Source organism: Pan troglodytes, chromosome 10, assembly GCF_028858775.2.
Source record: "Pan troglodytes isolate AG18354 chromosome 10, NHGRI_mPanTro3-v2.0_pri, whole genome shotgun sequence".
Classification (NCBI taxonomy): domain Eukaryota; kingdom Metazoa; phylum Chordata; class Mammalia; order Primates; family Hominidae; genus Pan; species Pan troglodytes.
The window spans coordinates 87,134,494-87,146,969 of record NC_072408.2 but is presented as its reverse complement, the minus strand read 5'-3'; the positions used below and the strand labels follow the sequence as shown (position 1 = coordinate 87,146,969).

At 35.5% G+C, this 12,476-nt stretch overlaps 1 protein-coding gene across 3 annotated transcripts in view; it reads right to left on the bottom strand.

The window, feature by feature from the left end:
- Window positions 1-12,476, bottom strand: part of OTOGL (otogelin like) — a 189,058-nt gene that overhangs the window by 22,904 nt on the left and 153,678 nt on the right. For all 3 annotated transcript variants that reach the window (XR_010148372.1, XM_016923914.4, XM_063786933.1), the window contains exons 45-47: window positions 3,666-3,807; window positions 2,564-2,749; window positions 134-346 (exon numbers count right to left, since the gene is read on the bottom strand). Coding sequence is in view for 2 of the 3 variants with exons in the window: in XM_016923914.4 (XP_016779403.3) it covers window positions 134-346; window positions 2,564-2,749; window positions 3,666-3,807 (541 nt within the window). In the remaining variant the exon portion in view is untranslated. The remainder of the gene's footprint in view (window positions 1-133; window positions 347-2,563; window positions 2,750-3,665; window positions 3,808-12,476) is intronic.

The following is a 12,476-nucleotide window of genomic DNA, read 5'->3' as shown; positions in this document are numbered from 1 at the left end:
AAACTTGCTTTGAGAAAATGACATTTATGGCCCTTTTTTAAAAATACAAAGCATTATATATGCTCTGCTTTTTCACAAAGAATATCAACATATTTTGTGGAATCAATTGACTATAAGGCTTCTGCATACATACCACAAACTTCCTTTGAACAGCAGGTCCATTTATCAATGATGCCCATGACAACTTCAGCTTCTCGTTCACAAACTGGCATGGGCTCTTCATCACAGTCAGGTTCTATAGGGATAATGCTTCCATTCTCCAAACATTTGTATAGAGCGCATTCATCAATGCCCCCATTCCAAATCTCCCCAGCAGTGCGGGGTTGGTCTTCACTATCAGTGCATGCTTAAAAAGATGAACAGTATTATAACATTCAAAACCTGGGCACTAAAATAAATCATGCCACCATGTTTTGGTTTCAGACTGTGACATGGCCCAGTGACATGATGATGTGTCACAAGTCTATTGTTTTTCTCAGATTTCTCTTTCATCACCACTAACTTACATTTTTCTTTAATGAAAGTTTATACTTAGTCCACAGAAAATATTTTTTTCCTGGTCAGATGCAGTGGCTCGTGCCTATAATCCCAGCACTTTGGGAGGCTGAGGAGGGAGGACTGCTTCAGGCCAGGAGTTTGAGACCAGCCTGGGCAACAGAGTAAGACCTTGTCTCTACCAAAAAGAAAAATAATTAGCGAAGTGTAGTGGCATGCCTGTAGTCCCAGCTACTCAGGAAGCTAAGGTGGGAGGATCACTGGAGGCCCAGAGTTTGAGGTCTCAGTGAGCTATGACCACTGTACTCAAGCCTGTGCAACAGAGTAGATCCTGTCTCAAAAAAAAAAAAAAAAGAAAGAAAGAAAGAAAAGAAAAAAGTAAAAGAAAAAGTTTCTTTCCTTTTACAACCATCTGTAAATCTGTATGTCTTCTTCTATAAATGAAATTATCTATTATTTTTGACACATTTTAAGTCCTGTTAATATAATTTATTTAGCCTAATCAAATTCAATAATATAAATTTAAATTAGTTTGAAAATAGTAACTGTTAAAAATGAGTGGGATGAGAAAACAAGGTAGTCCCTACCTCATATAACATTTATATCATATGAAAATTCAAAATATTTCTGCTTTAAAATCTAAAAGTAAAAAGTAGGCAATCCGGCAAAATATTATGTAGTGACTATTACTTTTAAGTAAAAGTTTTATTTTATGATAAATACAACCATCTAGTAGTTCTTTTAAGGAATAATAATGATAAATGTATTTATCAACCATATCCCCAGCCTCCAATGAACTCTTATCCTATTTGCTATCAAACCAAATCTCATAGATCTCTAAAGAACAAATATAAGCACATGTGTATATTCTCAAAGTCTTCCACAGATACTTTCTATACTGGCAAACACTAGCTTGTTTCTGAAACTATATATGCATTTCACTTCTCCTTGCCTTTTTCTTTAATTATTAGTCAATTCATTTTCTTTTGATCGTAATGAAGAGGCCTATGACTGACAATTCCTGTGCTGCAATCATCTCAATTTTGCACTTTTTCATCTGCCACCACCATGGAGACAATGCAACAAAATAACATTGTTCGAAAATATAATTACAAATACTAGATGTGTTCCTCCAGTATCTTCGTCCATTTTGTGTTGCTCTAAGAGAATACCTGAAAATGGATAGTTTATAAAGAAAAGAGGTTCATTTAATCACACTTCTGCTGGCTGGGAAGTTCAAGGGGCATGGCGCCAGCATCTACTGAGCTTCCAGTGAGGGTTTTTCTCCTGCCTTGTACTATGGCAGAAGGTCAAAGGAGAAGTGGACAGATGTGAAGAGGAATAAAATATGAGGAGGAAACTCCCTTTATAACAATCTGTATTTTAGGGAAAGATTCCATTTCTGCTAGAACTAATCTAGTCTCACAAGAGCAATAACTCGCTCACAACCTTGAGAAGGCATTATCTATTGATGAGGGCAGTGGCCCCATGATCCAGACACCTCCCACTAGGCCACACCTCCCAGCACTGCCACACGGAGGATCGAACCTCAACATGAGTTTTGGTGGGAACAAACCACATCCAAATCATAGTACCCAGATAATAGTACCATCTGCCATTTCTTACATGCTTACTTTCTCAAGGCACCATGTCAAATGCAAAATGCTTTCTACTAAATTATGTAGCCCCACACTAACCTTATAAGTACTATTATTTTCCTCACTTTCCAGATGCATAACCTGAGACTCATAGGAGTAAAAGTGAACAACTAATACATGAATTAAGTTGACTTTGAGTTCAGTCCATAACCCACACTCTTAATTCTTGATTTCCCATGCTTTTTCTCAGTTACTATGGGCAGATATAAAGATTAAAACACATTACCACTGAAGCTTTTGTAACAATTAACTTCTCTTGAAATCATATTAAAATCAAACTACAAACAAACTCATTTCCTTTCCAACACAGGCTGTCTTTGATAAACCTTTGTTAGCACATCTCTGCAATATCTAAAAAATGTTTTTGTTTGCCGGATTCCTGAGAAGTCATTTTGTACTTTGTGTCTTACCACACTCTTTCTCTGGAATGCACTGGGTTGAATGTGGCCTGTGAAGAATAGTTCCATCTTTGCACACACAGTCTTCTCTTAGGTTCAAACAAGAAGTGTGTCCATAGAACCATTGGTTCAGGCATGTTCTTGCTTCACAAGGTCGCACACAGGGTTGATATTCCTTCCCCTCTGGGCAACTCAGGGCTTTGAAGAATAGGAGACAAAATTTGCTAAAGATAAAAGTAACCTATTTAAATTCTAGTAAAAGAAAGAAATGTCAGATTTCTTTTAGAAAATATATTTTGCAAATTTTAGTCTCTTCAAAGTCCATTTTTCATTTACTCTGTAACCAGAAATCAGAAACAAAGGCATCAATGTGTTTGTTTTTTGCATTTTTTGTAATTTTTAAACATTTTCTAAGGGTCTGCTAGGATTAGCTGTTATGGTAGGAAACGCTTATCAGATGTATAACAAATAAATATCACCAACAGGCAGCCCAAGTCTGGTTGGCATAAATATACAATCAACTATTATGAAATTATTGCTCTGTGCAGTAAGAGATAACAGTCTACTCAGAATTATAACCGAAATACACTTTCAGTATATAACTCAACCAAATCATAAAAAAGAAAAATGTTGTATATTTAGGTTTGATCCTTCACTGTCAAAATAAATTACTATTGGTGAGCAGTTTATAAATGATGTTTTAGAAAATCCTTGTGGATTGTCAATGATTGTAAAAAGTCATACTATTAAAAATTAAATGCTCAGATGGTGGGGTTATAAATGGTATAATCTTAGTGGAGAACAATTTGACAGTGTCTAGTGAAATTGGAGATGACACACATTCCCGATGAATCAGCAATGCCCCTCTTGAATAGTGATTACCTCTCAGGGAAAAGAGAAAGGGAAGGGCTGGAGAAGGCACAAAGGGAGCTTCATGTGTGACTGTTTTATTTCTGAAATCAAGTGGTGTAACTTGTGTTTGTCATAGCTTCTTCTGTGCATTTTATGCTTACTAAATTAGTTCATGATAAAAAAGAAAAAGAAGGAAAGAAGTGATTGCAAAAGTGAAATTTATTTATGATGGAAAAATATCATTCAGTTAACAGTTACTCACAGCAGTAATCAGGTGTTCTCCACTGAATACAGATATCAAACTTGTTGCACAGAGCCACATATGCAGAAAGTGCATCACATTCATAGTTCCAAAAATAGGTATAATTGATCCACATCTTTTCACAAAAGTCTTCCGGTGAAACCTAGAGAAACATTTTTGCCTTGAAATAAGTTATATTGTTTTATTTCTCTGAAAGCCCTAAGCTAGACTAAGATTATTTGGAGAATCAAAGGGTAGCAAGTTAATATTCATTATACTTCATCATAGACTTCACATTTTCAAAAATTCTTAATATTAAACATCACTCTAAACACATTTAAATAAGACAAATACCATCTGCACTAATCTACACAAATCTTTCTTATAAAGATGGAAAAGAAAACAGAGTATGTGGAGCCAAGAAAAAATTTATTTCTAATATCCACTGTGGGCTACAATTGCCTTTTCCATATACTGAATAAGAGTTTGAAAAATTATAGATTAAATTGGAAGCTCACAAAGCATTCTCTAATGGTATACAGCATTGCTTATTAAATAAAGTTACAAATGCTTCTCAAAACTTTTATTAACATTCAATATTAGTTACATAATTTATAAAAATTGGCACACCTCAATTTACTCATTTTTTCCTATAGAATATGTTCCATTTTGATCTAGAGACACCTGAAATATAAATAATGCAGCATGTGACAATATTTATTCCATTTTTCTCTCAACTCATTATTCAACAGGCACATACTAAGTATCTAAATTCAGATGCCAAATTCTGACACAGGCCAAAGTATCCGATAAAAATAGTATTTTTTCATAGTCCATCTATTTTTCTTCAGGGTCTGTATCTATAAAAACCAATGGCTTGGGAGGCTGAGGCGGGTGGATCACGAGGTCAAGAGATTCACACCATCCTGGCCAACATGGTGAAACTCCGTCTCTACTAAAAATACAAAAATTAGCCAGGTGTGGTGGCGTGTGCCTGTAATCCCAGCTACTCCAGAGGCTGAGGCAGGAGAATCACTTGAACCCGGGAGGCAGAGGTTGCAGTGAGCCGAGATCGCACCACTGTGCTCCAGCCTGGCAACAGAGTGAGACTGTATCTCAAACACAAACAAACAAAACAACAACAATAACAACAAAACACAACAGCAAGAAAACAGACATATAGGCCTATGGGACACAGAACAGAGACCCAGAAATAAATCCACACATTTACAGCCAGCCAACTGATTTTTGACAAAGGTGCCAAGAGTACACAATGGGGAAAGAAAAGTATCTCCAATAAATAGTGCTGGGAAAACTGAATATCCACTAGCAGTTGAATAACATTAGATCCTTAATTCACATCATATACAAAAAATCAACTCAAAAGAGACTATAAGACTTAACTGTAGAACCTGAAACTACAAAACCACTAGACAAAAACAGAGGAAAAGCTCTAGGACACTGGTCTGAGCAGTAATTTTCTGCATATGAACCCCAAAGCACAGAAAACAAAAGAAAAAATCGACACATGGGATTGCATCAAAATAAAAGTTTCTGCACAGCAAAGGAAACAATCAATGTAGTAAAGAGACGACCTATAGAATGGGAGAAAATATTTGCAAACTATACATCTAATAATGGGTTAATATCCAAAATACATAAGGAATTCAAACAACTCAATAACAAGAAAACAAATAACCCAATTTAAAAATGGTCAAAGGAACTGAATAGATACTTCTCAAAAAAAGATGTGCAAATGTCCAACAAGTACATGAGAAATGTTTATTATCATTAATCATCAGAAAAGTACAAATTAAAACCACAATGTGATATTTCCTCACACTCGTTAGAATGGGTATTATCAAAAAGACAAAAAATAACGATCATTGGCTAGGATGTAGGGAAAAGATAACCCTTGCACACTGTTGGTGGAATGTAAATTAGTACAGCCATTGTGGAAAACAATATGGAGGTTTCTCAAAAAAATTAAAGATAGTAATATTATATAACTGAGCTACCCTACTACTACGTACATATCCAAAGGAAATGAAATCAGTGTCACAGAGATGTCTGCACATCCATGTTTACTGCAGCATTATTCACAATAGCCAAAATATAGAATCAACCTACAGGTCTGCCAATGAATGAACGAAGAAAGAAAATTTGGTAAATATACACAATGGAATATTATTTATCCATTAAAAAGAATGAAATCGTGTAATTTGTGACAACATGAATGAACCCAGAGAACATGATGTTAAGTGAAATAAGCCAGGCACAGGAAAACAAACACTACATGATCTCACTCACATGTGAAAACTAAAAAAGTTGATCTTATAGAATCGAGCAAGGAATTATGGTTACCAGGGACTGAAGTGATGGGAAGATGTTGTTAAAGGGTACAGAATTTCAGTTAGATGGGCAGAAGTCCAAGAGATCTATTGTACAGCATGTTGACTATAATATTATATTATTGAAAAATGCTGAGAGTGGATGTAAAGTGTTATCATCACACAAGTGATAATCACATGAGGTAATGCATTTGTTGATTAGCTAGATTTCATCATTCCACAATGTATATACACTTCAAAACACCACGTTGTACACAGTAAACACATACAATTTTATCTGTCAATATAAAAATAAAATTAAATATTTTTGAAGATGCAGAAAAAAACCCTAAGATTTGACTTTCTTTTCAAAGTCTTTGGGAAATCCTCCCAGTTTCCAACCACCTTACTTTGCACAGAATACTTGCTTTAGTCATTAATAGCCTTCTTTTAATCAAATGCAATTAAATTGATATTCTAAACCCTCCGTGATCTCTCAGAAGCCTATATTGCCATTAGCACGTCCACTTGCTTAAAATGTTCTCTCCTTGAACTTCAAAGGTACCGCGCTCCATTGCCTTTCTATCTACTTGGTCATTGTTTCTTCTACCTACCTCTCATTCTGTTTTACTAGATCCCATCCTCAATGGTCATGTTCTCTCACTGAAAATGCTCTCCCCAAGCTCATCCATTCCCATGGTTTCTATCACCATCTGGGGCATTTAAACCTTCTTTGTCTTGGTTTCTTCATATGTGAAATAGCGTTAATAGTAACAACTACTACTACTTAAGACTGCTGTGAAAATTAAATGAGCTAATATATGGAAAATGTACAGAAAAAACCTGGCACATCATAAATTATCATTATTTTAAAAATCCATATACTAATAACTCTTCCAACCTCATCTCTGGCCTCAACTTATCTCCTCTGAGCTCCCGAATTACACTCCAGAGTTTCTGCTCGATGTTTTTACTCTGATGATGCACATGACTTAATCTGTCCAAAAAAAAGAAAAAAAATGTATCCCTTCTCTACTTAGCCCACAAAAGCTGATTCTTCTGTATCCTCTACTTACTTATTAACTGATGAACACTTTTATCATTTATTGGGAACCTAACTACATATCAGGCACTGTACTATGCATAAGAATAAAGATAAATAAAACAGACCTGTTCTCTGCTTGTGGATCTCAACAACTACAAAAACAAAGCCTTTGAGTAAGATGAAGAGAAGCCACCATGCTAAAAAGGATTGAAAGAAAAAAGTATTCCAGCTGGGGAAACAGCAAGAAGAAGAGCATTTTGGCAGAAAAAACTCTTGGAATATTAAGAGAGCTTGTAATATTAAGGGAGGCAACAATGGTTGGAGCTTAGCAAACAAGAAGAGTGTAGCACAAGACGTGGCTGGAGAAATAGGTGGGCCAGATTATAGAGGACATTGACAGCCCTGGTAAGAACTTTGGAATGTACTCTAAGTGAAATACAGTGAAGGATTTTAGGTAGAGAAATCACACATTCTGTTTATAATTTTAAGATATTATTCTGCCTGCTTTGTAGAGATTTGCAAACGAGGATGAAGCTCAGTGGTAGAAGACTACAGTAACCAAAACAGCATGGTACTGGTACCAAAACAGACATATAGACCAATGGAACAGAACAGAGGACTCAGGAATAACGCCACACATCTACAACCATCTGATCTTTCACAAACCTGACAAAAACAAGCAATGGGGAAATGATTCCCTATTTAATAAATGGTGTTGGGAAAACTAGCTAGCCATATGTAGAAAACTGAAACTGGATCCCCTCCTTACACCTTATATAAAAATTAACTCAAGATAGATTAAAGACTTAAATGTAAGACCTAAAACCATAAAAACCCTAGAGGAAAACCTAGGCAATATCATTCAGGACAGTCATGGGCAAAGACTTCATGACCAAAACACCAAAAGCAATGGCAACAAAAGCCAAAGTTGACAAATGGGATCTAATTAAACTAAACAGCTTCTGCACAGCAAAAGAAACCATCGTCAGAGTGAACAGGCAACCTATAGAATGGGAGAAAATTTTTGCAATCTATCCATCTGACAAAGGGCTAATATCCAGACTCTACAAAGAACTTCAACAAATTTACAAAAAAAAACAAACAACCCCATCAAAAAGTGGGTGAAGGATAGGAACAGACACTTCTCAAAAGAAGACATTTATGCGGCCAACAAACATATGAGAAAAAAGTTCAGCACCACTGGTCATTAGAGAAATGCAAAACAAAATCGCAGTGAGATACCATCTCACACCAGTTAGAATGGCAATCATTAAAAAGTCAGGAAACAACAGATGCTGGAGAGGATGTGGAGAAAGAGGAACATGTTTACACTGTTGGTGGGAGTGTAAATTAGTTCAATAATTATGGAAGACAGTGTGGCAATTCCTCAAGGATCTAGAACCAGAAATACCATTTGACCCAGCAATCCCATTACTGGGTATCTACCCAAAGGATTATAAATCATTCTACATATGTTTATTGCAGCACTGTTCATAATAGCAAAGACTTGGAACCAACCCAAATGCCCATCAATAATAGAGTAGATAAAGAAAATGTGGCACATATACACCATGGAATACTATGCAGCCATAAAAAGAATGAGTTCATGTCTTTGCAGGGACATGGATGAAGCTGGAAACAATCATTCTCAGCAAACTAACACAGGAACGGAAAACCAAACACCACATGTTCTCACTCATAAGTGGAAGTTAAACAATAAGAACACATGGACACAGGGAGGGGAACATCATACACCCCGTCGGGGGGTGGGGGACTAGGGGAGGGAGAGCATTAGGAGAAATACCCAATGTAGATGACGGGTTGATGGGTTGTTGGGTGCAGCAAACCACCGTGGCACTTGTATACCTATATAACAAACCTGCACGTTCTGCACATGTATCCCTGAATATAAATTATAATTTAAAAAAAAGATATAAGTCAAGGGAAGCATCTATTAAACTGTCTGATGTTCTGTTAAAAAAATTCAAATTATAAAGCTTTGTCATTGGACCAGGCAAGAGATGATGGTTGTCTGGATTCAAATGGTGGTGGGAAGAAATGCATGGATATTGAATATATTTTGGAAGTGGACTCAACATGACTTAGTGATAGCTTGGATGGAACAGATTGAGTATCAACAAGCCATCAAGAATTTCTTTATCTCGATATGTTACCCTGTTTAAGTTAGAAAGTTGAAGTCATCTACAAATGCTCACCCTCCCTTAGCACTAACATCTAATTGGTCCTTAAATCCTGCCCATTCCACATCCCAAATGTCTCCCAAATGCCATCTTTCTTTTCTGAACGTGCTGCTGTCCTCACTTACTTCCCACTGACCAGCAGAGTCCATCATCATTTTCCCAAAGTAGATTTGCTTTAAAATAATTCAACAGGGGCGGGGTGTGGGCAGAAGGAGTGAAGAAGATAGGCAGAAAAAAAGAGGCAATTTTTAAATGGTTTTTTAATCTGGATGACGGACACTGAAAGGTTCTTATACTGTTCCCACCACTTTTGAGAATATGTAAACATTACCACAATAAAAGGTTAAAACAAGAAAATAAATAAAAACTACTCAGAGACCTTTTAATTAGCTACCTTACTATACCTGCCTAGCCTATCTTCTTCAGACCTTCATACAGATCTATTGAGCAAATTGTCATGACCCTCCCTTTTTTTTTAATTCTTAACTTTCTTTTTTTTCTTGCAACAGGACTTTAATCAAAGTAACTTTTAGAAGCAGAAGGTAGAGAAAGGGCAACTTTATCTCAAGGTTGATTAGAGTTCAGCCCAAAGAAGTCACTATAAACTCAAAATTTCTTTGAAGTATTTTTTTGAGGTCATGCAAGTTTTACATTCTGGTGCTTAATAGTCTGTGTCTTTTAAATAAAAATAATGTCTTAAGACTTGAGGCTTTGAGAGAAAAAGAAATACACCCTGCCTATCTCATGGATTAATGGGCACTTTGATATTGCATTCAATCCCTTAATATCCACGTAAGAAATCTGCAGTGAATTGAGGAGGTTTGATGCCAAATATCGAGTTCAGCATGATGGTAATACTGGGTCTTCTCTACCTACGTTTTGCAATATCCAAGAACTATGTGGGTAAAAAGAAAATGCATTTTCCACTATTGTATGGACTGTGCCAGAGTTATCACTGAATCATCATGACCAGAATGCAGCTAAAGATGTTGTCTGAAGACACAGGCTACTGTGTATAGAATCCTCATAAGTTTTGTAAGGGTCTCTTTTAGTTTCTCAAGGAAACACATCTAGAGGCTTTGAGTACTTGAGAGTCTGAAAGTACTAGTAGGTCCTACAGTCAATTATTTCTATCTTATTCTCAAACTTTTTTATAGTATTTTTAGTTCGTCACTCTTGAAAAAAATCTGCAAAATAAGCCAATTTTGCGAGTTCTTCTTGACCATTACTGTTAAAATAATCCATTTACATTATTTAGGTTTTACTTTTTATCTTTTCTTTCCATGATGAAAAATTATATTTTCAACTCTGACTGTAAAAATATTATAGCCATGGTCAGGTGTGATGGCTCACACCTGTAATCCCAACACTTTGGGAGGCCAAGGCAGGTGGATCACTTGAGGTCAGGAGTGTGAGACCAGCCTGGCCAACGTGGTGAAACTCCATCTCTATTAAAAATACAAAAAATTAGCCAGACCTGGTGGCACATGCCTGTAATCCCAGCTACTCAGGAGGCTGAGGCAGGAGAATCACTTGAATCTGATAGGTGGAGGCTGCAGTGAACCGAGATCACGCCACTGTACTGGATGACATCAGTGCCTGGATGACAGAGCAAGACTCTTCAAAAAAAAAATATATATATATAATATATATATTTTTATACATAATATATAACATATATTATAAATATAAAATATATTATATATTATAATATGTAATATAACATATAATATATTATAATATATAAAATATAATATATAATATTATATATAATAATATATAAAATGTAATATATAATAATATATAAAATATAATATATAATAATATATTATATATAATAATATATAAAATATAATATATAATAATATATTATATATTATTATATATAAAATATAATATATTATTATATATTATAATATATTATATAGTATATATTAATATATATTTTATATAATATATAGCCAATGCCTTCTTTAAATTGATTTATATCTATGTAGCAGATAAAATGGCAAATTAACTTTCTTTTGTTGAAAGATATTCAAACTATAACACTTAAAAAATTATAAAAATTTATCCCATCATTGAACAGCCAAAGAAAATATAAAAGCAAGATGTTCCTTGTGAAGAGAGTGATGGGTTTAATGAGGATCTTGATGGACAAGCCTGACTTTCCAAATGATTCTAAAACTAGTTCTGAAGAAACCTTTTGAGCCAAGATTACTTGTTATTTATAAAAATAAACAATAAAGCAAAATATTCTAGTAATTATCCTTAAATTCTGCATGATTGGTTTTTAGATGTTACCATAGGAATAGTTTTATGTGGTTGTTGATTTAGATTTTCCAGCATAAGACACAACATACTTTGGTGCCCATTTACGTTTCTACAATAAACAAAACCCACACACTTTAAGTAAGCATTAAGGCTGGAGTGCAATGGCGCGATCTCGGCTCACTGCAGCCTCCACCTCCCAGGTTCAAGCAATTCTCCTGCCTCAGCCTCCTGAATAACTGGGATTACAGATGTGTGCCACCACACCCAGCTGATTTTTGTATACTGGAAGATTATAAGGGAAAAGTGGAAGCTATCACAGACTAAATGGTATCCTGTATTGCTTCATTATGCCTTGAATAGTCAAGCTGAAAGTTTCCTGATATAACCAACCTTTCAAGTTCCCAGTTAAAAACTCAATTTTAAAAAATCATGATGCTTTAAAAAGACAGACTAAAGTGGCACTGAATGAGTTTTAAAGTGTTTGCTATTTCTTCATGTTTATGTGCATGCATTTTAAAAATGTGAACATTTAAAACTTATTTTCATCCAAATCTCCATGTAAAACTGAAGTTCCACAAAGATATGCCATTTTTATCCCATGACTTCATACTTTCGTCTTTTCCCTCAGGGAACGCGTAGGGCAGCATCAAAAGTCATTCACAGTGAGCTCCTTCCTGACTTGACAATTCCCTTGCTTTCCTTCCCTGACTCTTCCCTTCGTAGATGTTGCACCAAACTCTTTTAATGTTTTCCTCACATGGCCTTTAAACCAAACTTTCTCTTGCATATACAGTCAGCCCCCCTTACCCAGGGTTTCCGGTTTCCACATCTATAGATTCAACCAACCACGGATGAAAAATATTCAGAAAAACCGATGTGAGAGAGATCTCGCTGTGACATCTGTCATCCTACTGACTGCCAGGGTTGATTCGGCTGATCTGGCTCGCTAAGCAAGTGTCCCTTCCTCCCTCATTGCTCCATT